At 35.5% G+C, this 26,103-nt stretch overlaps 2 protein-coding genes across 13 annotated transcripts in view; both read right to left on the bottom strand.

The window, feature by feature from the left end:
• TOR1A (torsin family 1 member A) overlaps positions 1 to 26,103 on the bottom strand; it is a 381,690-nt gene that overhangs the window by 197,677 nt on the left and 157,910 nt on the right. The window lies entirely within an intron of this gene.
• FNBP1 (formin binding protein 1) overlaps positions 1 to 26,103 on the bottom strand; it is a 211,000-nt gene that overhangs the window by 110,437 nt on the left and 74,460 nt on the right. For all 12 annotated transcript variants that reach the window (XM_069069374.1, XM_069069372.1, XM_069069373.1 and 9 more), the window contains exons 2-4: positions 20,523 to 20,638; positions 9,166 to 9,222; positions 8,158 to 8,305 (exon numbers count right to left, since the gene is read on the bottom strand). In XM_069069374.1, coding sequence (XP_068925475.1) covers positions 8,158 to 8,305; positions 9,166 to 9,222; positions 20,523 to 20,638 — 321 coding nt within the window. The remainder of the gene's footprint in view (positions 1 to 8,157; positions 8,306 to 9,165; positions 9,223 to 20,522; positions 20,639 to 26,103) is intronic.

Genomic DNA, 26,103 nt, shown 5'->3' with positions numbered 1-26,103 from the left:
ATCCTGAGACTAAAACCTACAGCTCTATTGCGGCTGGGGACTACCAGAGCACTGTGCTGGCTGCTTCCTGCCAGCCACTGAGCTGTCCTCAGCAGGAGGTTAGCTTCCCTGTGTCATTTTGTGGGTTCTGTAGCTCCCAAGTTTGTCATCTTGCCTCCACCCCTTCCCCCCTACTGACTTTCTAAGCTGTTTTTTACTTCTGTGGGTTGAGAAGTCTGGAAACAGACACAGCTTCCAGTGATTCAGGCCCCTGAGGCCTGCTCAGGATTTGCTGGAGCTTTGTCTTTGCTTGTGCAGCCTGAGTTGAACTGTAATCTTCTCTCAGCCTGATGCAACAGACCTTTCCAGTTGTCTTGGGTTGGAGATTTGTTTCACTTTGTCTTTCTGTGGGTTCTCCTGCTCTAGAATTTGTTTTAGAGTCATTTTTAACAGGTATTTGAAGGGGTCTAGGGGAGAATTCTGGCGAGTCCCTGCTTTCACTCTGCCATTTTGGTTCTGGCCCACCCCTCTCACTCTCTTCTTAATTCTCTCTACAATCTGGCTTCCAACCTCATCATTCAACTGAAACTTTTTTCTCCCAACTTAGCAATGATTTCTTAATTGCCAAATCAAATGACTTTTTCTCAAACCTCATCCTTCTTGACTTCTCTGTAGCCTTTGGCACTGTCAATCACCATTTTCTTGATTTCTTCTCTCTAGTTTTCAACACTATTGTATCCTGGGGAAGCTAGGTGGTGCAGTGAATATAGAGCACCGGCCCTGGAGTCAGAAGGACCTGAGTTCAAATTTGGCCTCAGACACTTGACACACTTACTACTTGTGTGACTTTGAGCAAGTCACTTAACTCCAATTGCCTTGCCTTCCTCCCTCCAAAAAAAAATTTACTACTGTATCCTACCTCCTACCCACAGACCAGTACTCAGTCCCTTTTCCTGGATCTGTTCATTGAAGCCATGATGGCTAAAGATGATTCCCCAAAGCTCTCTCCTGGGCCCTCTTCTACTCTCACACTTTACTATTTTACTTGTTGATCTCATCAGCATCAGCTTCATGGTTTCATTTGTCTTCTCTATGCTGATGATTCTCAGATCTACTTATCCAGTCCTAATATCTTTCTCCTAACTTCCAGTCTCACTTCTCCAAGTACTTTTTGGATATCTCAAACTGGATGACCCATTTAAGACACCTTAAAGTCGACATGTCCAAAACTCAGCGCGTTATCTTCCCATTCCCAAATCCCACCCCCTCCCCAATTCAGAATTCTCCATTACCAGTGAGGGCAAGATCATCCTTGCAGTCATCCTGTCTCACAACTGTGTCATTCTTGATTCCTCACTCTATCATCCTGCAACAGACACTCTATAGCCAAGTCTTGTCTTGATGATTTTAACATAGTAACATCTCTTGTATACACATGCTTCTCTCCTCTGACTCGGTACCACTCTGGTTCAGACCTTCATCACTTTATACCTAGATTTTTGCAACAGCATGCTGGTTAATCTCCCTGATTCAAGTCTCTCCCCAATTTATTCCATCCTCCACTCAGCTGCCAAATGGACCTTCCTAAAGAAGAGATCTAACCATGACAACTTCCATACACATATACTCCACACACACACTAAATAAACTCCAAAGGCTCCCTATTACTTCTATGATCAAACATAAAAACCTCTGTTTTGCATTCAAAGCCCTTCACTGTGTAGCCCTGTCCCATTTTTCCTGTCTTCTTAAATCTTACTTCCCTCAATATACTCAATGTACAATCCACTGACACTGTCTCCTTCCTTTTCCTCACACCTTGACTCTTAACATTTTCAGTGACTATACCCACTACCTGGAATTCTCTCCTTCCTCATCACCATATCCTGGATACCCTGGCTTCCCTTCGAGTCTTAGCTAAAAAATTACTTTCTACAAGAAACCTTTTGTGACCCTCATTCGTGCTAGTGCCTTCTCCCTATTAGATATCTCCAACTTATCTTGCACATATCTTGTTTTTAAATAGTTGTTTTCATCAGATCTCCCTCAATAGACTGTGTTCTATGAGTTCCTTGAAGCAGGGAAGATTTTTTGTTTTTCTTTGTATCCCTAGCATTTAGCAGAGTGCCTGGCATGTAATAAATAGTTAATATTTATTGACTATTCTTTGATCCAATTCCACTGCTGAGTATATCCCCCAAGGAAGTCATTGACGAAAAGAAAGGACTCAAATAAACTAAAATATTTGCAGTAAAATTTTTTGAATTGAATACCCATTCCTTAGAGAGTGGCCAAGTAAACTATGGCATATGAATATAATGGAATTTTACTACGCTCAAAGAAATGAATATATAGAAGCATGGATAGAAAATGAGCAGAATGACTAAAACAACATACATAATATCAACAACAATGAAAACAGAAAGAACAACAATAATACAATAATAAAAATGGAATAAGTCCCCCCCCCCCCGCAAAAAAAGAGGAAAATACATCAAAGGAATGGAACACTTCTTACAATATCAAACTCTGAATGTGTTAACTAGCTTCATTGAACTTCTTTCTTCTTCTTTTTATTTTTTTTGCTTTTTGAAGAGGGGAAGGCAGGGCAATTGGGGTTAAGTGATTTGCCCAAGGTCACACAGCTAGTAAATGTTAAGTGTCTAAGGCCGGATTTGAACTCAAATCAAAAAAAAGTCCTCCTGACTCCAGGGCCAGTGTTCTATTCACTAAGCCACCTAGCCATCCCTCTTTGTTGACTTTATAAGGAGATGATTCTGCAGATGTAATCATGTTAATCCAACCACTTGGGGTACTATAGAAAGTATTCAACTTTATAGCTGGAGAAATAGAATCACAAATAATATTAAATTGCTTGCTCATTGATAAACAATGATGAAGTTCTGAAGTCAATTGGAATCTCAGTGTTCCTATTCTCATTTTCCTTCCCCTTGAACATATAAAAAGGGAAGAAGCTAAATAAAGACCAGGGCATACTACTTTTAGCTTTGCCAATAACCTTCTCAGTGAATCAACTATTTAAGCATCTTTGAAATTTTCCAGATGAAATGGAATTGTTCTTAACATTACTCCACTGGATCTGGAGACATTTCATGCAAAAATGGTAGCCAGTAATTTTGTAAATTCCAAACTGTACTTTTTGACATAAAATCTTCAGTGGCTTTCCATTTTGTGGTTATAGAGTGAAATTCAAATGTTACAAACCAAGGCCAGGGATTCAAGGCTTTCCAAAATCCAGTGCCACCTTAGTTAGTTTTCCAGCTTTCAACTATCTTATACAACAACTTATAAATATGCCCTTTACTTTTCTTCCTTCATACTTTTTGTCATGCTGTTGCTTCTTCTTAGAATATTCTCTATTCCTTTCCTTAGTTCCTGAGCTTAAAGCTTAAATCAAATTCTACTGCCTAGAAGAATCCTTCCTAAATTTCCTGTATTAACAATTTTCCCCCTCAGATCTCATAGCACATAACGTTTTGTACCTAATGCATTTGTGTCTTCTACATTATAATTGTGTGAATATGACACCTCTACTAATTCCTCTAATACACTTGTAGTTCCATGAGGCCAAGAACTATCTTATCTGAATTTTTTATCTCACCTCAGCACCTAGCACAGAGCTTTACTTATAATAAAGGTATTTTTAAAATATTTGTTGAACTCAGTTGAACTATGAAAAATCATGTGTGAAAAAATATGGAGGAAAGGAGCTTGCATTGGATAACAATAAAAATTGCAAAAATATTGGGAAGTTCAAAATTTACTAAAATTTTAACATTCATTAGATAACTAATTATAAATATACTATATATCACAATTATATTTTTCTTTTCTTTCTTTTTTTTTTAAAAGCAATTGGGGTTAAGTAACTTGCTCAAAGTTACACAGCCAGTTATTTTTTGTGTGTGGGTGCCAAGTATCTGAGGCCAAAACCAATCCCGGGTCTCCCAATGCCAGGGCCAGTGCTCTTACCCACTACGCCACCTGGCCACCCCACAATTATATTTTTCTTAAGGTATTAGTACACCTATGTTTAATTTCTCCTACATCTTAAACATCTGCTGTTACCAGTGATCAAGATGCTTATATTTTGTAATGAGATTCAATTATAAGACCAAGTTATCACACCAAAGTAATAATTCTGTGAAAATAACACTACTTTTGGTCTTTTATGATCTAATTTCTAAGGGATATAAAATAATCAGTCATATTATTCCTTCAGTTTAAAAATTTTAGTCCACATTAGCAAGTTTAAGACATTAGCAGGAAAAAAATAGATATATAAAGTAGTACAGCTGTCCCAGGTAGACAAACTTTTAAGCAAATAACTCAATATGAAAAGGTAATTTCAGATATATTTACCAGTATGGTGTGGCTAATGTTTTCTAAAAATTTTTTAAATTTACAGAAATCTATTTCCTCTCTCATTTCACTCCCTCCAAAAAGATAAACAAATCCTCTTGAAATAAATGTGCATGGCAAAGCAAAAAAAAAAACTCTCATATTGGTCATCCAGCACTGTGAGTTCATCATTTCTCTATACAGCTTTGATAATACTTATTTTCCTGAGGACATTCAAAAAGGCCACTGAGAAACCATATCAAGTTCATAACCACAATTCCTAGTTGTAGGGTAAAAAACAGATTACTCCTAATAATAACAGCTAACATTCATGCAGTGCTTATTATGTACCACATACTCTGTTAAACCCTTTAAAATTATCTCATTTGCTCTTCACAACAATCTTGGGAGGTAGATGCTAATATTATCCTCATTTTACAGATAAGGAAACTGAGGTAAAGAGAATGTGAGTTGTCCAGGGTAACACAATTAGTAAATATTTGAGGCTGAATTTGAACTCAGGTCTTCCTGACTCCAGGTCTGGTGTTCTATTCACTAATGCCACCTAACTGTCCCATAAGAGATTTGTCAGCAATACCTCCCTGACAAAATACATTTGCCTACTTATATCTACTATGTGTCTTTTAATTGCCCTTAGGGTAATTTGAAATTTTGAGTCTTATGTGATTTTTTAATTTTAGCCACATAGCATCACTAGGGCAGGGCTTTAATGGCAGGAAATATTTGGAATCAATGAAAGTGCTATGCAATTTCTCAAATGCTATCTAGTATTTTCTCCTTATTGCTATTAAATGTTGAAGGTAGTCCACTGTCTATCTGTTGTACATGTTCAAGACATACGTTATCAATGGATCAATAATGGGCCATTCATTCATTTGAATTCCATGATCTGGAAAATATACCTTTCTTATCAACCTGGAATTTCCTATATGGATTTCTAAGCTAATAACTTGATTGGCCATGGATAGTAATAAAGACAGACAAGTGGGTATAAATAGGTTAATTACCAAAGATTGCCAATACAATCCAAGTGGTATAATAGGCATCATAAAGATACCTGGAAAGGACAGCAAGCCAACCATATAGCAATAATAAGAAATAATAGATGCAAAGCCTGAGTGTTACACTGGTACCCTTGAGGAAAGCCTCACCAGTTTTGGGTAGACTGATCTTCTCTGAAAGATTTTTACTTTAACTGCCTTGGGCAATGACAGATTAAGTGACTTGCCTGTGGTCACATAGCTAATTTGTCCCAAAAGCAACATCAAATCCAAGTGTCCCTTACTCCAAAATTGACTCTTTATCTACTATAACACACAGTCCCTTGAATATGTTATATCATTCATTCATTTACACAAATCAAACCAATATATCAGGTATAAAGAATCACTCCCTAACTGGAAACTTAGGGAGAAATGGTTTCTATAAGGACTCACTGTGGTGAGTCAAAATTTTATGGGATCTAGAAGATGAAACTAATTAGTTTTGACTAACCACAAAAGGAGAAAAGTTTCCTCAAGGTGACAGAGCACCTGAAATTGATTGTTTAAAAATAATTTCCAGGGCAGCTAGGTGGTGCAGCGAGTAACAGCACCAGCCCCAGAGTTGGGAGGACCTGGGATCCGTCCCGGCCTCAGATACTTAACACCCACACAAAAAAGAACTGGCCATGTAACCTTGGGCAAGTTACTTAACCCCAATTACTTTAAAAATAAAAAATAAATAAATAATAAAAAAATTAATTTCCAACTAAGAAATGACCAAGAAAGTAATAATCTGGTTTTGGTCTTCAGACTAAATTTTTAAGCAAACCAGAGTGTAAGCTCTATTGCCTCTGAAAAAGTGCAATTAGTATATAAATATGGTAATTATATTTTACTTTACCTTCATCATAGAATTTTCATGGAATGTACTATGTTCTGCAATTATTTAATATTACTACCAAGGAAGAGTAACATCTTAGAGCTGTTTGTTTATAATTCTCACAAAAACAAAAGGAATATTATAGTATGCGATATATTATCTATTACATGTTTGATGGATAGATTCTCCATGAAACACATGAGAGGTCATGAACAAGAATTTCACAATATACACAGACATGGAAAGTCACAATCTGCATTGATAAAAGGAGTACCAACAATGATGAAATCATGGACCCAAAGAATTTAAATAAATTACATTATACAAAAATCTTAATCATTTAAATTAACCATATCTGAAAAATAAAAATGAACAACTATATGAATGACTGAACAGCTGGGAATATATCAGAGGTCAGTAAAAGAGTACTTCATTTGGAGAATGCAATGTGAAAAAAAGTCCCTGGTTTAAATCCCAACTCTGCCACTCACTAGTTGTGTAACACTGGTCAAATCACTTTACCTTTCTGGGTCTCAATTTTCTCATCTGTAAAATGAGAAGGCTGGACTAGATGACCACTAAGTTCCCTTCCACCTATGTGATACTAAGTGAGTCATTAATAATGAATAGGACTAAAGATGTGACATACAATCTTAGCCACCAGAGACCAGGAAGGGAAAAAGAAAAAAGAAATAAAAGTCTTCAATTAGAATACTCAAAATTTACAATAAATAATAGCTTAGAGCAGCATAGTACTTTAGGGTTCTAAAATGCTTTATATACAATACCTTTCATGAACCTCACAATTCTGTATGACAGGAATACAATTATCATCATAGTCATTTTAAAGCACCAGAGGCTCCAGGAAGTTAAGTGACATGACCAAAGTGATATGGCTAATAAAAAGCAGAGCCTTGGACAAGAACTCAGATCTTTTGACTCAAAGTGTACTATTTTTTTATACCATCTTTGCATTTGAGTTTAAGGTTTCTCTCTCTCTCTCTCTTTTTTAATCTATCTTATTACCGTTGCCCAAAACTGAACTTAATTAAACTTATTAAAATAAGTGTACAAAGCTCTATTTAGGAAGCTGACTGAAATTTTGAGTATATACATAAAGGAAGGCTGGTCAATAGGGACAGATAACTGTATTCACACCAAGCTTAATCTACTATACAAACAGGATGACAGTATAACATTTTGTAAGGCCAAGAAAAGAACAGGAAGCACAGAACTGGTCTAACTCAAGGGTCTGGACTTTTTATCTGTTCCTATCATAGATATAAAGTATCTGTACATTATTTTGAACCTCATCTTGCTGTTATACAGTTAGTTTTCCACACAAAAGTAACTTGGACTGAGACTAACTCAGCAATTACTGCTGTCTGCATGGGTGCTCTGACAAACACAAAATTCCTACTTTTAATTTATTAACAAAGAATTCATTGTAATCATTTCTTAATCTCAAGTCAGGCTTTTTAGCATCCTAGTTCTAATAAGGCCAGTCATATGCATATGTCATGATGCTTATTACCATCTTTTTACAAACATTTCTTATGTCCTCAAATATTTGCAGACAACAACTAGCCATATTATGTTTTCTCCTATAATTTGAACCTGTTTTGTCATATTCCTTACCTATTATTTTCACATTGGCAAATATCTCTAGTTTTAATGTTACCCAGTGCTGGAATCCCATTATTTCATTACATACTTTTATCACTTAGAAAGAAATGGTTAGGGCAGCTAGGTGGCACAGTGAATAGAGCATGGGCCCTGGAGTCAGGAGGACATGAGTTCAAATACGGCCTCAGATACTTAACACTTACTACTTGTGTGACCTTGGGCAAGTCATTTAATCCCAACTGCCCTACCTTCTCCCCTCCAAAAAGATAAAAAAGAAGAAGAATAAAGAAAGAAAACATTCATTACCGATTTCCTTTCCTGCTTTAATTCCTGCACGTATCGAGTTAATTCCACAGTAATCTGTGAGGTCATATTCTCTGAAATAACTTCATGTTGCCCTGCATAATCATTCATTTCATTCAAAGTGGAAATGAAAGCTTTACATGATGTATACCTGTGAAGTACAACAGAAACAGAAATTTGTATTACTGCATTTACTTCTACAAAGCCACAGATCTCTCCCATCATTCAATATTACTTGCCACAGGGAATATTAATTAAAACAAGTTAATTTGCAAGAGCTTCCCAAAAGGGATTCAGACAAATCATTAAACATTTTCACCAAAATGACTGATAATTTAATTACAGGTTAAAAAAAATTGCCTTAGAAGTTATAGTGACTTAAGTCAGTTAATTGATGATTTTGTCATAGTTAAAATAATTTTGTCACTGCTTATCTAACTCGAGTAAAGTAACTTCTGGGGTAGGAATTAACGACATTTTATAAGTCTCCATAAATAATGTTTCTGCCAAATACCACATGACTGATAGGGACATTTTCCAGATGATGAGCATAATATATTATATTAATAACACCATGATTACAAATCTGAATAATGTTATAATTTTATAAATAATATATATATATAAATTAAATAACATAATAATGCCATGTTCTTCACTTCATACAGAAGTTTATTCCTAGTTGTATTAATACATACAACCTGGAAAATATAAATAGAATAAATGCCTTTTATCTTCTTTGGAGGCTTTAACAGTATCCAAAATAATTTGTTAAATGACCAACTGAAAAAAAAATTTCCCATTTTGCTGTTTATTTTTTTCTGGCAGTAGGTTTACAATGTAAACAATGTTTACAATGTACAAAGGTTTACAATGTAAACAGTTATATTTTCTCTTTCAATCCTTTAAATGAAGTAAAACTAAACCTATCTTGCAGGTGCCCTTTTCCTCTACCTCCCAAAGGATAATCATCATCAATATTATGTAGACAAACCGATAATACAAACATACTTGTATTCTTCCTCTTCCTTTGAATTCCTTTTGGGTTGATATTTCTTTGAAAGATTCCTAAAATTAAAAAAAATGTATTTAGCCTAGGGAGACCAAATTCTTGTCATAATACTAACTACTCAGAGAATGAAACAGACTTTGGCTTTTCCTATTTGAAGGTGAACTGAGCAACTGAACTGGCATATTTACTGTACATAATGTCTTAGATTAGTCACTGCACACATATAAAAATTTTTTTAAAGATGTGTCTCAGGACCTAAAAGACTAAGAAGGTGGGAAAATATATGCACAGAAATGAAGTAAAGAAAAGCAAAATCATCTAGCTATGGATTTAACTTTCATTTATTATAAAGAAATGTAAATAGTTCATTTTCTCCCTTAACAAATATGCTAAAGATTCAAGGCATTACTCAGTATTTTCTAAATCTAAGAAATTCAGCACTCCATCATGACTGATGGGGAGAACAAGTCTTTCTTGTGACTGAATACCTATGAACAATGGATTGTTTACTTGAATTCACCTCAATCCAACTCCACTGATGTCCACTTTAAAGTTACACACCCCTTCTTCTGTGCTCTCTGGAATTCCAATTCCATAAGTAACAAACTAGCTTCCAACTTGAATCTCTTCTTTTCTCACTCCCTTCATCTTCTTGAACAGATTGAGAGCTGACTCTCTTCTGATGGAACATATTCTCTGGCACTGGAAATGTGTTCTTTCCAGCAATGATTCCTCTTTCTCTCATATTACTACCCCCAACTCACTGGTTATGGTGGAGGAATTGGAATACTTCTTATTCCCTGTTGGGATTTCCAGGCTCTATTATCACCATTTGCTCAGTTACCTCTCCTACTCTAAGGTTCGTTCAATCCATATTTATCACTCAAACAAAATTCTGGGAGTTTTTATCTATCAACCTCCCAAACATCCTCCTTTGTTCCTCAGCGACTTCAGTGCCCAGTTCACAATCTTTCTTTCCTTCTCAACTCCAGACTTCATACTAGGGGACTTCAATTTACATACTGATACTTCCTCAAACAGGCAAGCCTCCTAATTCCTCAAATTACTTACTTCACATGATCTATTCCACCCCACCACAGCTACACACAAGCTATCTTGCCACCATTCCCAAGTGTTCTACTTCCACGCTCGTGAAATCTGAAATTCCTCTACCTAATCATAATTTGTTGTTATTCTACCTCTCCCTCTGCCTTGAACTCTAAACCCTGTACTTCATCATCTCCTCAACCTCTCAGTTCTTTCCCAGTCCATCAACCCTACACTGGTTACACTATCCTCACTTCCCCATCTTGACTCCTTGCTAAATCAGTTCAACTCTGTTCTGTCATCTTCCCTTGAGTCCCTTTATGTTCTTCTCACATTACTAATCTGGCCCTGCCAAGTCTTACCCTTGGATTATTCCCACCATCCCCTGTGGACTTTGTTCCTACCCACAAAGGAATTGAATGAAGCTGGGAAAAATCCCAAAACTGTGCTGACTGGATTCACTACAAATTTATGTCACATAATCACAAACAGGACCCTCACTATGGCAAGGAAATGCTTTTATATTCCCCTAAGTAATTCACTATCCCCCTCACCATAGCAGCTCTTCCAAGCTTTTCACCCTTCCTCAAACCTTTCATTGCTCTCAAATCCCCTATCGTCTCAGCTGATAACCTTAGCTAATATTTTACTGAAAAAACTAAGACCATTTGTTGAGCTTCTTCTCCTTTCCTCATCTCACATCACCCTGATGTCTTCTGCCACTATCTCTTCCTTCATCCTTATTCTCATATGAAGAGATGGTTCTTTTCTTTGCCGAGGCAAATGCCACTACATGCACAAGTAATCCTATTTCATCTAATCTTCTTCAGAAGTTTGCCACCTGCATCATCCCTGCTCTCTCATTAACTTTCAGTCTCTCACTGTCTACTGGCTAGTTCTCTATTGCCTACAAACATATCCATGTCTACACCACTCAGTAAAAGATGTAAAGTCTCCATCCTTGCTAACTATCATACTCTCTCTCCTCTCATTTGTGGCTAACCTCCTTGAGAAGTCTATCTACAACTGGTGTTTCCACTTCATTTCCTTTTACTGTTTTCTTCACTCTCTGCTCTTTGGTTTTTGATCTCGTCATTCAACTAAACTTCTCTCTCCAAAATTACTAATGATCTCTTAGTTTCCAAAACTAAGGCTTTTTATCAATCTTTAGCCTTCTTTCAATTTCTGACAATGTTGACCACCACTTTTTTACCTAGTAAATTCTTGTCTCTAGGTTTCTTTGACACTCCTCCTTCCTGGTTTTCCCCCTATGTGTTTGGCTGCTCTTTCTCAGGCTGAGAGGCAAATAAGTGGCAGAGCAGATAGAGTGCTGGGTCTGGAGTTGGGAAGACCTGAATTTAAATCTAGCTTGAGGAGACTTCTATGAGCCAAGATGGCAGAGTAAGCAGTAAATCACTGTAACTCTGCCATATTCACCCCCAAACAACCAAAAATAATGCCCCCAAACAAATACTGCAACAGCAGAACCAGCAAAAAGACAGGGTTAAACAATCTTCAAGCCCAAGAAACTTGAAAGATCAGCAGGAAAAGTCTGTCTCACTCAGGTAAAAGGGGAGTACAGAACAGGATAGAAAGCATCCCAGTAAACAGCCCCTCAGCAAACCAGTGGGAGCTCCTGAACTCCAGTGTGGTGGAGCAGGCAAATGCTAACACCAGTACTCCACCATGTGCCTCAAGCATGCCCATGGGAATGGGCAGATTCCACCTCTAAGAACTTAGTGCTTCAGCATAGCCCTGGGCAAACAAGCAACCTCCAGCAATCAGACTGCCCCATGTGTCACTGTAGCTGTAGGGAAATGCAAAAATACCCCCACTGGACTCAGCACAGGTCAGACACCAGCCATAGGACCCTGGCTCAGCACTACAAAAGCTGCCAGACACCTACAGCCTCCAGCAGTGCGAGCCAACCCCAACTTCACCCTTTTAGTGCAGCACCAGAAAAGTGGATCCCCTATGGGCCTCAGGACAATATCGATATAGCACCAGGCAAAGAGTCAGGGCCTGCAGCCCCTGGCATAAGAAGCCTGAGGTAGTGCCCCTTCTGCCCCAGGAACAGAACTCATATTTAAAAGAAAAAAAGGCCAAAAAAGCTGAGTAAAAAACAACAACAAAAAAGAATCTTACCATTAAAAGTCCTTATGGTGACAGGGAATATCAAGATACAAACTCAGAAGAGGATAACAATGTTCAAACACCTATGGGTGGGGAAGCTAGTGGTGCAGTGAACAGAGCACCAGCCCTGAAGTCAGGAGGATCTGAGTTCAAATCCGGCCTCAGACACTTAACACTTACTAGGTGTGTGACCTTGGGCAAGTCTTACTTAACCTCAATTACCATGCCTTCCCCCCTCCAAAAATAAAAAAATAAATTAAACAGAGCTTGCCCTCAAGGAACTTACATTATAACAGAGAAACAATATGTATGTTTAATTAGATATAATATAATAAAGATGAAACTTTAAAAAAAACAAAAAAAACACCTATCGGCAAAGAACCAAAGAAAAACAGGAAGTAGTCTCAAGTCTAAAAAGAACTCACAGAAGTAGGGGCGGCCAGGTAGCACAGCGCGTAAGAGCACTGGCTCCAGTGTCAGAACGACCTGGAGATCGAATCCCGGGCTCAGACACTTAGCACCCACCCAGAAACACCTGGCGGTGTAACCTTAAGCAAGTTACTTAACCCCAATTGCTTTAAAAAAAAAAAAAAAAGAACTCACAGAAGTGATCAAAAAGGAGTTTAAAAATCATATAAGAGAGGTAGAAGAAAAAGTGGGAAAAGAAATAAGAATGATGCAAGATAATTATGAAAAAGGAGTCAACAGCTTAAAAAAGTGTAATTGACTAAATGGAAAAGGAGATACAAAAGTCAACCAAAGAAAACAACTCCTTATAAAGTACAACTGACCAAATGGAAAAGGAAGTACAAAAGCTAACTGAAGAAAATGACTCCTTAAAAGTTAGAATTAGGCAAGTAGAAACTAATGACTATGAGACATCAAGAATCAATCAAACAAATTCAAAAGAATGAAAAAAATATTTGAAAATGCAAAATACCTCATAGGAAAAATAACTGACTTGGAAAATAGATCCAGGAGAGACAATGTCAGAATCACTGGACTACCTAAAAGCCATAATCAAAAGGACCTGGACAGCATCTTTCAAGAAATTATCAAGGAAAACCATCCTGATATCCTGGAACCAGAGGGCAAAATAGGCACTGAAAGAATCCACCAATCAAAGAGATCCCCAAATAAAAATTCCAAAGAACATTACAGCCAAATATCAGAACTATCAGGTCAAGGAAAAAATGCTGCAAGTGGCCAGAAAGAAACAATTCAAATACTGGGGAGCTCTAATCAGGTTTACATAAGACTTAACAGCTGCAACATTAAAGATTGGAGGTCATGGAACAAGATACTCCAAAAGGCAAAGGAGCAAGGACTACAATCAAGAATCACCTACTCAGCAAAATTAAGCAGAATACTTCAAAGGAAAAAATAGTCATTCCATGAAATAGAAGGATTTCAAGCTTTCATAAGAAGACCAGAATTGAACAAAAAATTTTATTTCCAATATCAAGACCTAAGAGAAGCCTATAAAGGGGAAAGAAAACATATGGGATTCAATGAAGCTGAACTATTTACATCCCTACATGGGAAGATGATAACTCGTAATTCTTAAAAATTATTCCACAAATAGTACAGTTACAAGGAATATACATAGATCCTGGTAAGGGTATAAGGTGATTTGAGGGAATGGCATAAAAAAATAATTAGGGCATGAGGAAGAGGAGTACACTGGGTGCAGAAAGAAGGGAAAGGTAGAATGGGGTAAATTATTTCACATGAAAAATTGCGAAAAACCTATTACAGTGGAGGGAAAGATGGGAGGATGAGTGAAGGGTATCACTTAAACCTTACTCTCATCAGCATTGGCTCAATCAGTTAAATATAGAAATCTATCTTACCTGACAATAATGGGGGGGGAGGGGGCAGCTTGGTGGCTCAGTGAATAGAGCACTGGCCCTGGAGTCAAGAGGACCTGAGTTCAAATATGGCTTCAGACACTTAACACTTACTAGCCGTGTGACCTTGGGCAAATCACTTAACCTCAATTACCCTGCCTTCTCCCCTCCAAAAAAAAAAAAGAATGTAAAAGAGGAGTAATTTAAATAAAAAGGCAAAGGGTGGGGGAGAGGAGTGGGGAGAAAGACTGATAGAAAAGAGAGCAGACTGGGAGAGGTGGTTAGACAGAAACAAAACAATGTCAAGATGGGAAAGAGAAAAAGGAGAAAGAGGAAAAACAGAAGGGAAAATAGGATGAAGGGAAAATACATAGTTTAATAATCATAACTGTGAATATGAAGGGAATGAACTCTCCCATAAAACAAAAGTGGATAGCAGAAGAGATAAAAAACCAGAATCCTATAATGTGGTATTTAGAAGAAACACACTTGAAGCAGAGAGACACACACAGAATAAAGGTAAGAGGCTGGAGGAGAATTTGTTATGCTTCAGTTGAAATTTTTTTTAAAAAGCAGGGATAGCAAACCTGATCTCAGCAAAAATAGACATGATTTAGACATGAAGGGTGACACCATAAGCAAATTATAAGAACAGAATAGTCTACCTGTCAGATCTATAAAGAAGGGAAGAATTCATGGCCAAATAAGAGATAGAGAGTATTATGAAATATAAAATAGATAAAATTTTGATTATATAAAATTAAAAAGATTTTGCACAAAACCAATGCAACTAAGATTAGAAGGAAAGCAGAAAACTAAGAAATAATCTTTACAGCTATTGTCTCTGATAAAGGTCTTAATTCTCAAAAATATGGAGAACTGAGTCAAATTTATAAGAATACAACTCATTCACCAATTGGTAAATAGTCAAATGATATGAACAAGCAGTTTTCAGTCAACAAAACCAAAATTATCTATATGCATATGAAGAAGTGCTCTAAATCACTTTTCATCAGAGAAAATGCTAATTAAAACAACTCTGAGGTACCACTTCACACCTATCAGATCAGACAATATGACAAAAAAAAATCATAAATGTTGGGGAGGATGTTAAGAAATTTGGGACACCAATGCTTGATGGAGTTGTGAACTGATTTCAACCATTCTGGAGAGCAATTTGGAACTATGCCAAAGGGTAACTAAAGTGTGCATACCCTTTGATTCAGCAATACCACTACTAGGTCTGTAATGCAAAGAGATCATAAAAAGGGGGGAAAGGGACTTACATGTGCAAAAATATTTATAGCAGCCCTTTTCAGGGTACCAAAACACTGCTAGTTGAGGGGATGCCTATCATTTGGGAAATGGCTCAACAAGCCATGGTATATGAATGTAATAGAATACTATAGTGCAATAAGAAATGATAAACAGGTAGATTTCAGAAAAACCTGTAAAAACTTGATGAACTGATACAAAGTGAAATGAGCAGAACCAGAAAAAAAGTGTATCAGTATATCAGCAATACTGTGTGACAATCAACTATGAATGACTCAGCTCTTCTCAGCAACACAATGATACAAGACAAGTACAAAGAACTGATGAAGGAAAATGCTATCCACATCCAGATAAAGAACTGATGGACTCTGAATGCAGACTGAAGTATAATTTTTTCACTTATATTATTCTTTTTCATATTTTTTCTTTCGATCTGTTGCTTCTTTCACATTTCATATGGAAATGTTTTACATGATAGCACATATATAACCTACATCAAATTGCCTACCATTTTAGGAAGAGCGGGGGGAGAGAGAAAAATTTGGAACTCATAATCTTGTAAAAATGAATGCTAAAAATTGTCAAAAGGTAATTGTGGAAAAAAATAAAATACTATTTAAAAAAGGAAAAAAATCTGGCCTCATTATGTGACTCTGAGCAAGTCACATAAACTCTGCCTGCCTCAGTTTCCTCAACTATAAATTAAGGATAATAATAGCATATACCTCCTAGGGTTGTTATGAAAATAAAATGAGAAAATTTGTAAGGTGCTTAAGCACAGTGCACATAGTGGATAACTTCTTTTCTTCCCTCCCTTCTTCCTTTCTTTTCTGAATCTTCATCTAGGGCATGAGTCTCCTGCAAGTCTCAGGCATGGGTCTTCTTGTCTTCTCCATCTATACTATTAATTGTGATCTGATCAGATCCCATGTATACAATAATCATCTCTTTGCACATAATTCTCAGGTCTATTTGTTTAGGTCTAATCTCTCTCCTGACTTCTGATCTCAAATCTCCAACTGCCTATTAGACAATTTAAATGGGATGTCTCATAGGCATTTCAAATTCAGCGTATGAAATTGAACCCATCTTTTTCCCAAAACTCTTTCTACTTTCCCACTTTTCTATTACTGTTGAAGATACCATCATTCTTCCAGACATGCTAGCTAAAATCTAGGTCACAATTTCAATTCCTCACTCTTTCTGATATCTAATAAATCACCAAGTCTAGTCATTTCTACTTTTCTAACATCTCATATATGCTCCTTCTCTCTAATACTGCCACTCTCCTCAATACCTCACTCTCTTGCAAAATCTTGCTAGTTGATTTCCCTGTCTCAAATCTCTCTCATTTTAGTCCATCCTCCATTCAGCTATGTTCTTCTTAAAAGCACAGGTCTGACCATGTCATCTATCCCCAATCTTCACTCAATAAACTCCAGTGACTCTCTGTTACCATCAAGATCAAATATTAAATTCTATGTTTGGCTTTTAAAGGTTTTCATAATCCTGCCCCTTCCTACCTTTTCAAAAGTCTTCTTACATTTTATTAATTCCTATAATTTTATGATCCAGTGACATTGGTGTCTTTGCTGTTCCTCACACACTGAAACATTCTCCAGACTGGACATTTTTACTGGCTATTTCCCCTTTCTTGGAACTTTCCCTCTTCACCTTTGCCTCCTGGATTCCCTGGTTTTCAAGGCTTAGCTAAAATTCTACCTTTTGCAAGAAGTATTTCCGAGTACTCCTTAATCTTAGTACTTTCTAACCAGAATTACCTTCACTTTGTCATGTATATATCTTTTTTTTTTTTTTTGCTTTTTGGCAGGCAATTGAGGTTAAGTGACTTGCCCAAGGTTACATGGCTAGTTGTGTGTGTGTGTGTGTGTGTGTGTGTGTATGTGAAGTGTCTGAGGCCAGATTTGAACTTAGGTCCTCCTGACTTGAGGGTTGGTGCTCTATTCACTGTGCCAGCTGGCCGCCCCAATGTATATATCTTGTTTATACAGTTGTCTTCTTGTTTACTTATCCATTAGTCTATAAGCTCCTTGAAACTAAATTGTTTTTTATATTTCCAGTACTTAATGTAGTGCCTGATACACAGTAGGAACTAATAACGTTTATTGACTTGTTGACTTAAATTGAATATTAATTATGACTTCAAGTTGAAAGATTATAATGTGGAAGAAAGTCTATATTTGTTCTGTTTAGTTCCAAAGGGAAGACCCAGGAACAATGAGTGGAAGGTGAATAGAAGTAAATTTGGTTGGATATGATAACTTCCTAATACAGAGGTTCAAAAACTGAAAGGGTTGCCCCAGCAAGGAGCAGGTTATTTTTCACTGGAAATTTTAAAGCACAGATCTGATGACTACCTTCTATTCACCACTCTTCAATTCCCAAACAAAGCAAAATACCTTCATTAATAGTAAGCAAAATTTTTAAATTGCCCCTCCTCTCCAATTCTAATGAATAAATTAAATTGGTAACATTAACAAATGTTCTCAGTATATTTCTTATAAATACTAATGAATAACTTGTATCCTAAAAAGAAATGGTTCAAAATAAAAACTACTCAAAGATTTCTCAAAAAAAAGTCATTAGTATTCCTATTCCCCTTTTTCTAAACATACTTCATAAATCCTGAGAGTAGGAAATGGTTAGAAAAAGAATGTATTAATACTTGTATTTTTTTAATACAGATTATTAAATGAAGACATGGTTGTAAAATGAAGGCCTATGTCATATTAGAGATACCATAAAGAACACTTGACTCCTTACATGAATGAAATCACAACTCTAGACCCCACCAAATATCCTATGACAAAATAAAGAAAAAAAATGCAATTCTCTAAATCTTTTTCTTAAATGAAAAACAAAACCCTATAAACATTAATTTTAAAATTTAATCTAGAAATTTTAACTACTACTCTTTTTAATTCATTCTGATGTGTTCAGACTTCATCAGTTTTATTCTATTAAATATGTAATTATCACTATAAAGTAACCATGATTCAGTACACTAGAATTATACAACGTTGAATAAAAAGATTAGGAGACATGTGAAAAGGATTAGGAATTGGATTAAAGACATTTACTTGATTACTTATGTCCTACTATATCAACTTGCCCCAATAAGTCATTAATACATAGGTCCTTCTTAGGCGACTATGTTAACAGATGTATTTCAGGAAAGTGTTTCCTAGGAGTCTATTTCTCTATCAATAATGTCTGCATTTTGCAAAATGAAAATAATACAAATTTTGTGCCTACTTTATGAGAGGTCCAATTAATCAATTTGAAGTTAAATTCTAAATCATTAATGAAGGGTTAAAACAGTTCTTGGAATATAATAGTTAATATCTCAATCTTTATCCTATTCCTCAGGTCCATTACCTAAGCTAACTAAGAGAATGAAAACAAAGTGCTTCCTGGGAAGAGAGACAAAAGCCTGGATGAAACCAAATGACATTTTTTGCCAACTTTGGGCTGCATATGGAATTTATTTTCTGAAAGAAACTAATGGCTCTATATGCACACAGGTTAATGCCTAAAATTTCACCTATATTATTTAGACACTGCACTGAAGGAAATGGGATCTATGCTTCTTCTCCCCAAATCTATCACAACTTATGAACTGTTTGACCATGACAATCAATTCTTCCTAAACTGAATAAGAGAGATAAATGGTAAACTGACCTAAATCTAAAGTAGGGCACACATGTAATAAAAATAAAATTATTTTCTGTGGGGTAATTATGTAACCTGCTGTTTACTAGTTCTGTAGCCCTGAGTATATGAATTCATGAATATTTCATCAATAGTAAAGAATGCCCAGGATGGTAAGGTAATATAGTGTAGAATGAGACTTAATTGAAAGAAAAAGTGATGTTTTGTCTAGAGATAAAGACTTAGCATGAACATGATAAATATCTTCAAATAGGGTTATTATGCAGAAAAGAAATTAGACTTACTCTGTTTATGGTGAATAACTAGAAAGGGCTGCAGAAAAGCAAATTCAAGGAAGAAAAACTTCTTAACAATTAGAATGGTACAAAGGTAAAATGTGCTGCCTGGGGAGATAGTGGTTCCACCTCAGTGGAAGTCTTCAAGAAGATCCTGAATGACTACTTTTCAGGAATGTCTTAGAGGTGATTATTATTTAATAATAAGTTAGATTAGTTTCTAAGGTCCCTACAAAACAGAATGGGGATTAGAAAGATTATAAATCTTTTACATAAGAATATCCACTATCAAAATAATGGTTATCTTTTTTACAATTATTGTACAATACAGTGTCATTTTTTAAAAGCTGTTACCTAATTAAGCATTATTTTAGTGTATTTATTGACTCAATGGAGATAAAATATTTAAGTCATACAAATAACCTGGAAAAAAACAGGAATTTATTATCGTCCATAAGAACTTAAATAGGTGCTATACAACACAAATACCAATGAAGCTCTATAACAAAATAAATAAAGATCATGTATGCCCATAAGCCATTAAAGCTTAATGAGTTCAAGCCAAATAATATCTTTTAAATCCTTTTATAACAACCAAAATATCTGATAAATTCCAAAGATGATAAACGCCGAAACATTTTAACATTATTTACCCCAATGTTCAACAAGAATACATAAGGAGGGTGGTTAGGTGGTGCAGTAAATAGAGCACCGGCCCTGGAGTCAGGAAGACCTGAGTTCAAATCTGGATTTGACACTTGACACACTTACTAGCCATGTGACTTTGGGCAAGTCACTTAACCCCAACTGCCCTCCAAAAAAAAAATTTAAAAATACATAAGGGAATTCACCTTCAAAATTAATGATCTTTTATTTTTCTCATAGCTTAAGAAAGTTAAAATTTTGTCTTCAAATATGGATTATTATTATTAAAACAATATATTCTGCTTATATTAAGAAAAACCGAACAATTCAAAGGTTGTATAAATACAAATATGATTATATACCATTTATCATTTAAAAAATTTTTTTAAGGTCCTTTTACAGTTATCAAAGCAATCACCTTTCTCAATATCAACTTACCTAAGTTGTTTTGCATAGCTGATTTCAATCTCTGTCCGTTCCTTGACAAATTTGATGTATTTCTCTAGAATATCAATTCCCCCCTGTGTATGTTTTTCTAAGTTGTCAAATTGATCCTGTTAAAAAAACAAGAAGATAGTTTAGAGGTTTTTTTCTGTTTGGGTAGAATTTAAAATAATAATTTCACAATACTATTGCTGTACAAAATGTATTACTTATACTTTTTGTGATTTTAGGTAGGTACCTAGTGAACATTATCAAATTTTTTTATAACTTCCTTGTTCATAAAACATATTACAATAGGAATAATGTTAGTCACACATAATTTTTTATGTACTAGCATAGGACCTTGACAGTAAAAAAAATTTTTTGATTCCCATTAATTTAAAATCATGCTAAAGCTCAACATTCCAATTACTAATATAAATGGAGTTTCAAAATAAGTGCCTGAAATTGGTTATATTACTCTCAGAAATAAAGCTAAATTCTGTTTTTAAAAGAGTTATTTAGTAAAACCCTTTGCAAGACATATTACTTCCTCACTAATTGTTGCTAATGTTATTCCTAACACATTTTTGCAAATAGTAAGAATGTCACTCAATGACCAAATTAATTCTTCTGTTTACTCTTTAAACACAAAGCCAAATCTTAAATTTTTAATCCAAATTGTTCCGTGATCAGGTATCTTTATATCAAAATGTTAACTGAGGGGTAGCTAGGTGGCGCAGTGAATAGAGCACCGGCCTTGGAGTCAGGAGGACCTGAGTTCAAATCTGACCTCAGACACTTGACACAAAAAAACTAGGTGTGTGACTTTGGGCAAGTCACTTAACCCCAATTGCCCTCCAAAATGCAAAAAAAAAATATATAACTGAAGAATGAAAATCTACTTGAGAGGGGGAAAGCCTAATCAAACAATTATATAATCGATATAATTTTCCTTATTTCTTTATTATAGCAAATGCCATAGTTATAATATTAACTCAGGACTCTGATTACCCCCCCCCTTCCTTTTCCACTTTGAGTAAGTAATAAATTCCCTCCTCCAGCATAAAGCTTCACTTCTTCCACTAGTCCTCACCAAAAAAATGGTTTTGATGGCTTGAAAATCTGGTAAAAATTCACGCTACATTTACAAAGGTTTTAAAGACAAAAGAATTGGAAAAATTACATTGCATAAGTTCCTGGGGATGCCCCAAATTCACTGCCGTACTAAGATTGATTCATCTATGTTTCTTCCTATCATATCCACATTCATTTACTCTTTAGACTTAGTGTATACAATATAGCGAACCCTGTCTGCTAGTTATGAGACTAAAAACTATTGATTATTTTTGAAGATATTTTTCTACGTTCAGACTAAGTCATACTTGAATATTGCTGGCCCTAACTCAACAATGTGTTTTCAAAAAAGTCATCTTGGTCTCATGAACTAAGAGATATTCTAAAATGAGGCTTGAAGTAAAATTGATCTTTAGGTTATAAATTTTTACCCAGAAAAAGAAATTCTTCCAAAGTTATCTTTTAAAAATTCTATGCTCAATTCCAAAAGTCTCATGATGAAAAATGCTATTGACATTCAGAGAAAGAACTGATGGAGTCTGAATGCAGATCAAAACATATTACTTCCATTTCTTATGTTTTTTTTTCCTTTTGTTCTGTTTCTTCTTTCATAACATGACTAATATGGAAAAATGTTTTATATGATAGCACACATGCAACCCATATTAAAGTGCTTACTGTCTCAGGGAAGGGGAGGGAGAAAATTTGGAACTCAAAATTTTATTTAAAAAAAAATGTTAGGGCAGCTAGGTGGCACAGTGAGTAGAGCAGTGGCCCGGGAGTCAGGATGACCTGAGTTCAAACTCGGCCTCAGACACTTAACACAAAAACTAGCCGTGTGATCTTGGGCAAGTTACTTAGCCCCAGTTGCCCTCCAAAAGCCAAAAAAAAAAAAAAAAGAATGTTAAAAATTGTGTTTACATATAATTGGAAAAAATAATATTTAAAAGAAAATATAAAATTTGAAGGGACCTTTAATAATTTAAAAAATCTATGCTTTAGAAAAATATACTTGGGGCAGCCAGGTGGCTCAGAGAGTAAGAGCACTGGCCCCAGTGTCGGGATGACCTGGGGGATCAAATACGGGCTCAGATACTTAGCACCACATCCAGAAATAACTGGCTGTGTAACCTTGAGCAAGTTACTTAACCCCAAATGCTTTAAGTATATATATACTTGTCTGATCTATCAGTAAAGGAAAAGGTTATGACCAAACAAGAGTTAGAGTCATGGGAGGTAAAATTGATCATTTTGATTACATGAAATTAAAAAGCTTTTGCTCAAACAAAACCAATGCGGTCAAAATTAGAAGGAAAAACACAAAACGGTGGGGAGGAATTTATGTCAAGTTTCTCTGATAAAGACCTCATTTGTCAAATATATTGGAAACTGAGAAAAATTTATAAAAATGAAAGCTATTCTTTGATGGATTAATGAACAAAGGATATAAAATGACAGTTTTCAGAAGAAGGAATCAATGCTATCAACTGTTATATTAAAAAAGTACTCTAAATCACTATTGATTAGAGAAATGTAATTTGAAATAACTTTGAGGTACCACCTCACACTTACAGATTGGCTAACTTGAAAGAAAAGGAAAATGACAAATACTGGAGGGGATGTGGAAAAATAGGTACACTAATGCACTGTCGGTGGAATTGTTAACTGGTCCAACCATTCTACAGAACAATTTGGAACTATGCCCACAGGGCTATAAAACCATGCCTACCCTTTGACCCAAAAATACCTCTACTAAGTCTATATCCCAAAGAGATATGTATCCATATATACAAAGATATTTATAGCAACTCGTGTGTGTGTGTGTGTGTGTGTGTGTGTGTGTGTGTGTGTGTGGGTGGGTGGGTGGGTGGGTGGGTGGGTGGTGGCCAAGAATTGGAAACTGGGGGGATGTCTATCAATTGGGGAATGGCTGAAAAAGTTGTGTTATGACAAGGGGAATAGTTTTAGAAAAACCTAGGAAGACTTATATGAACTTATATGCAAGATGAAGTAAGAAGAACCAGGAGAACATTATACACAGTAACAGCAATAGCATATAATATCAATTGTAAAAGGCTTAGCTACTCTGATCAATACAATGATCCAAGACAATTCCAAAGGACTCATGATGAAGAATGCTATCCACCTCTGAAGAGAGAACTGATGAACTGAGTGCATATTGAAGCATATTGTTTTTCATTTTCTTTATTCTTTTTACTTTTTTTTTTCCAACATGGCTAATATGGAAATATGTGTTGCATGGACTTCACTTGAGTATCATATTGCTTATCTTCTCAATGGGTGGGGAAGGGGTTGGAGGGAGAGAGAGAATTTAGAACTCAAACTTAAAAAAATGAACATTAAAAAATTTTTGAAATTGCTTTTTATACTACCTTCATTACAGAGAATTATCAGAACTTTCTATAAAGAATTATTCATTACTAAAACTGAAAATATAAAAGAAATGAATTATCTACAAAATATAAAATATCCAAATATAGACTTATTTTTACATATTCTATTCTATTACATTGTTACATTATATTATTTATCTCAAAAATGAAATTGAATAATCCATCATTATCCCTACTAAAATGTTCCTGGTCCAGATATAATTAATAGACGAACATATTATTAGATGAATATTATGTTACATGTATTATGGATATATTACGTATCTATAATATTGGTAATATCTGTTATATATTATAGATGAATATTATTAGACATTTAATGAACAAATAATAGCTTTACTAAACAAATTATTCTCCAAAAATTGAAAAAGATGAAATTATGCCCAACATTTTTTACTTCTACTACTTAAACTTAAGATAAAGAAAGAGAGCCATGGACCCATATTAAGTCTTTCCCATTCCAATCCATCTTCTACTCAGCAACCAAAATGACCTTTCTAGAACACAGTTCTGACTATGTCACTCCCCTTCCCTTCCATACTCAATAAACTTTGGGGCTACCTATCACCTCTAGGATCAAATATAAAAACCTCTGCTTGACATTCAAAGTCTTTTATAACCTTACCCTAGAGATCCTCAATTCATGCTTTTATTTGTACCTCCAGTGCTTAGGTCAGTGCATAACACATATAATTTAATAAATGCTTATTGCCTAGTTTCCTTCATAGTTTATCTAAAGTACCAATTCCTATATGATATTTTTCCTGACACCTCCCAGCTGCCTGTGCATCCCCATGTAAAATTATTTTATATTTAATATGCATGCATTTGGCATTTATTTAGACATATATGTGATTTCCCCTGAAAGAATGTAAGCTCCTCGAGGGCAGAGACAGTTTCATTTTTGTTTCTTTTTTTTATCGTAATATGCATTTTGTCTTGCCTGGCACATAATAAGCACTTTAAATAACGCTTGATTTGTGACAAACATTTCTGAAGAACTTTACTGAGTCAGAAAAATTCCCACTTCAGAATTAAGTTCCTTGCAGTAAAGATTGTTTTATTTTTGTCTGTATATTTCCAAGGCATAACACATTGTAGAAGTGTAGTGACTGTTAAAATGACAATTGTAAAACAGACAAGTAGATACCAAAAAGGAGTTTCTGGCAGGTAGATTGTGCAACTGATACAGCACTGAGCCTAGTCAGGAAGACCTGACTTAAGACAAATCCAGCTTTAGACAAAATTACTAGCAGAGGGACTGACTCTAGGCAAGTCACTTAACCTCTGTTTGTCTTAGTTTCCTTAGCTGTCAAATGAAAATAATGTTAATGTCTACCTTAAAGGGTTGTTTTGAAGATAAAATGAGATATTTGTAAAAAGTGTTCGGCAGGGGCACCTAGGTGGTGCAGTGAATAGAGAACCAGCCCTGCAGTCAGGAAGACCTGAGTTCAAAGCTGCCTCAGACACTTAACACAAAAACTAGCTGTGTGACCTTGGGCAAGTCACTTAACCCCAACTGCCCTCCAAAAAGAAAAAAAAAAAAGTGTTCAGCAAAGTATCTGGCATATAGTATGTGCTATGTAAATGCAAAGAATAATTCCCAAATTTTCAGGTTGCAATTTGATTTCCTTTCTAGATCTTCCTCAAAATCCTGTTTTCCTTTCGCACTGTTCTTAAATGTCAACCAAGGAAAAGTTCACCCAAGAACACTCCACCTATGTCTCCCCCATCCTCAAAAAACCTCTCATTTGATCCATCCATCACCACTAGCTATCATCCTATATCTCTCCTCCCTTTTGGGGCTAACGTCCTTGAGAAGGCCATCTACAATTGGTGCCTCCACTTGCTTTCTTCTCTTAACTCTCTACTTCTGACTTCATCCTTCAACTGAATGTGCTCTCCCCAAAGTTACCAATAATCAATTAATCACCAAATCTAATGTCCTTTTCTCAGTTCTCATCCTTCTCGACCTCTCTGTAGCTTTTTACATTGTCAGTCACTTTTTCCTCCTTGATCTTCTCTTCTCTCAAGGTTTTCTTGCCACTACCCTCTCCTAGTTTTCTTTCCTTGTCTAAGTGGTTCTTCTTATTCTCTATTGCTAG

Source organism: Petaurus breviceps, unplaced genomic scaffold (genome assembly GCF_028583685.1).
Source record: "Petaurus breviceps papuanus isolate PSGF00001 unplaced genomic scaffold, PetGlider_PUasm1.0 90779, whole genome shotgun sequence".
Lineage (NCBI taxonomy): Eukaryota > Metazoa > Chordata > Mammalia > Diprotodontia > Petauridae > Petaurus > Petaurus breviceps.
This window is presented reverse-complemented; position numbering and strand designations above follow the sequence as displayed.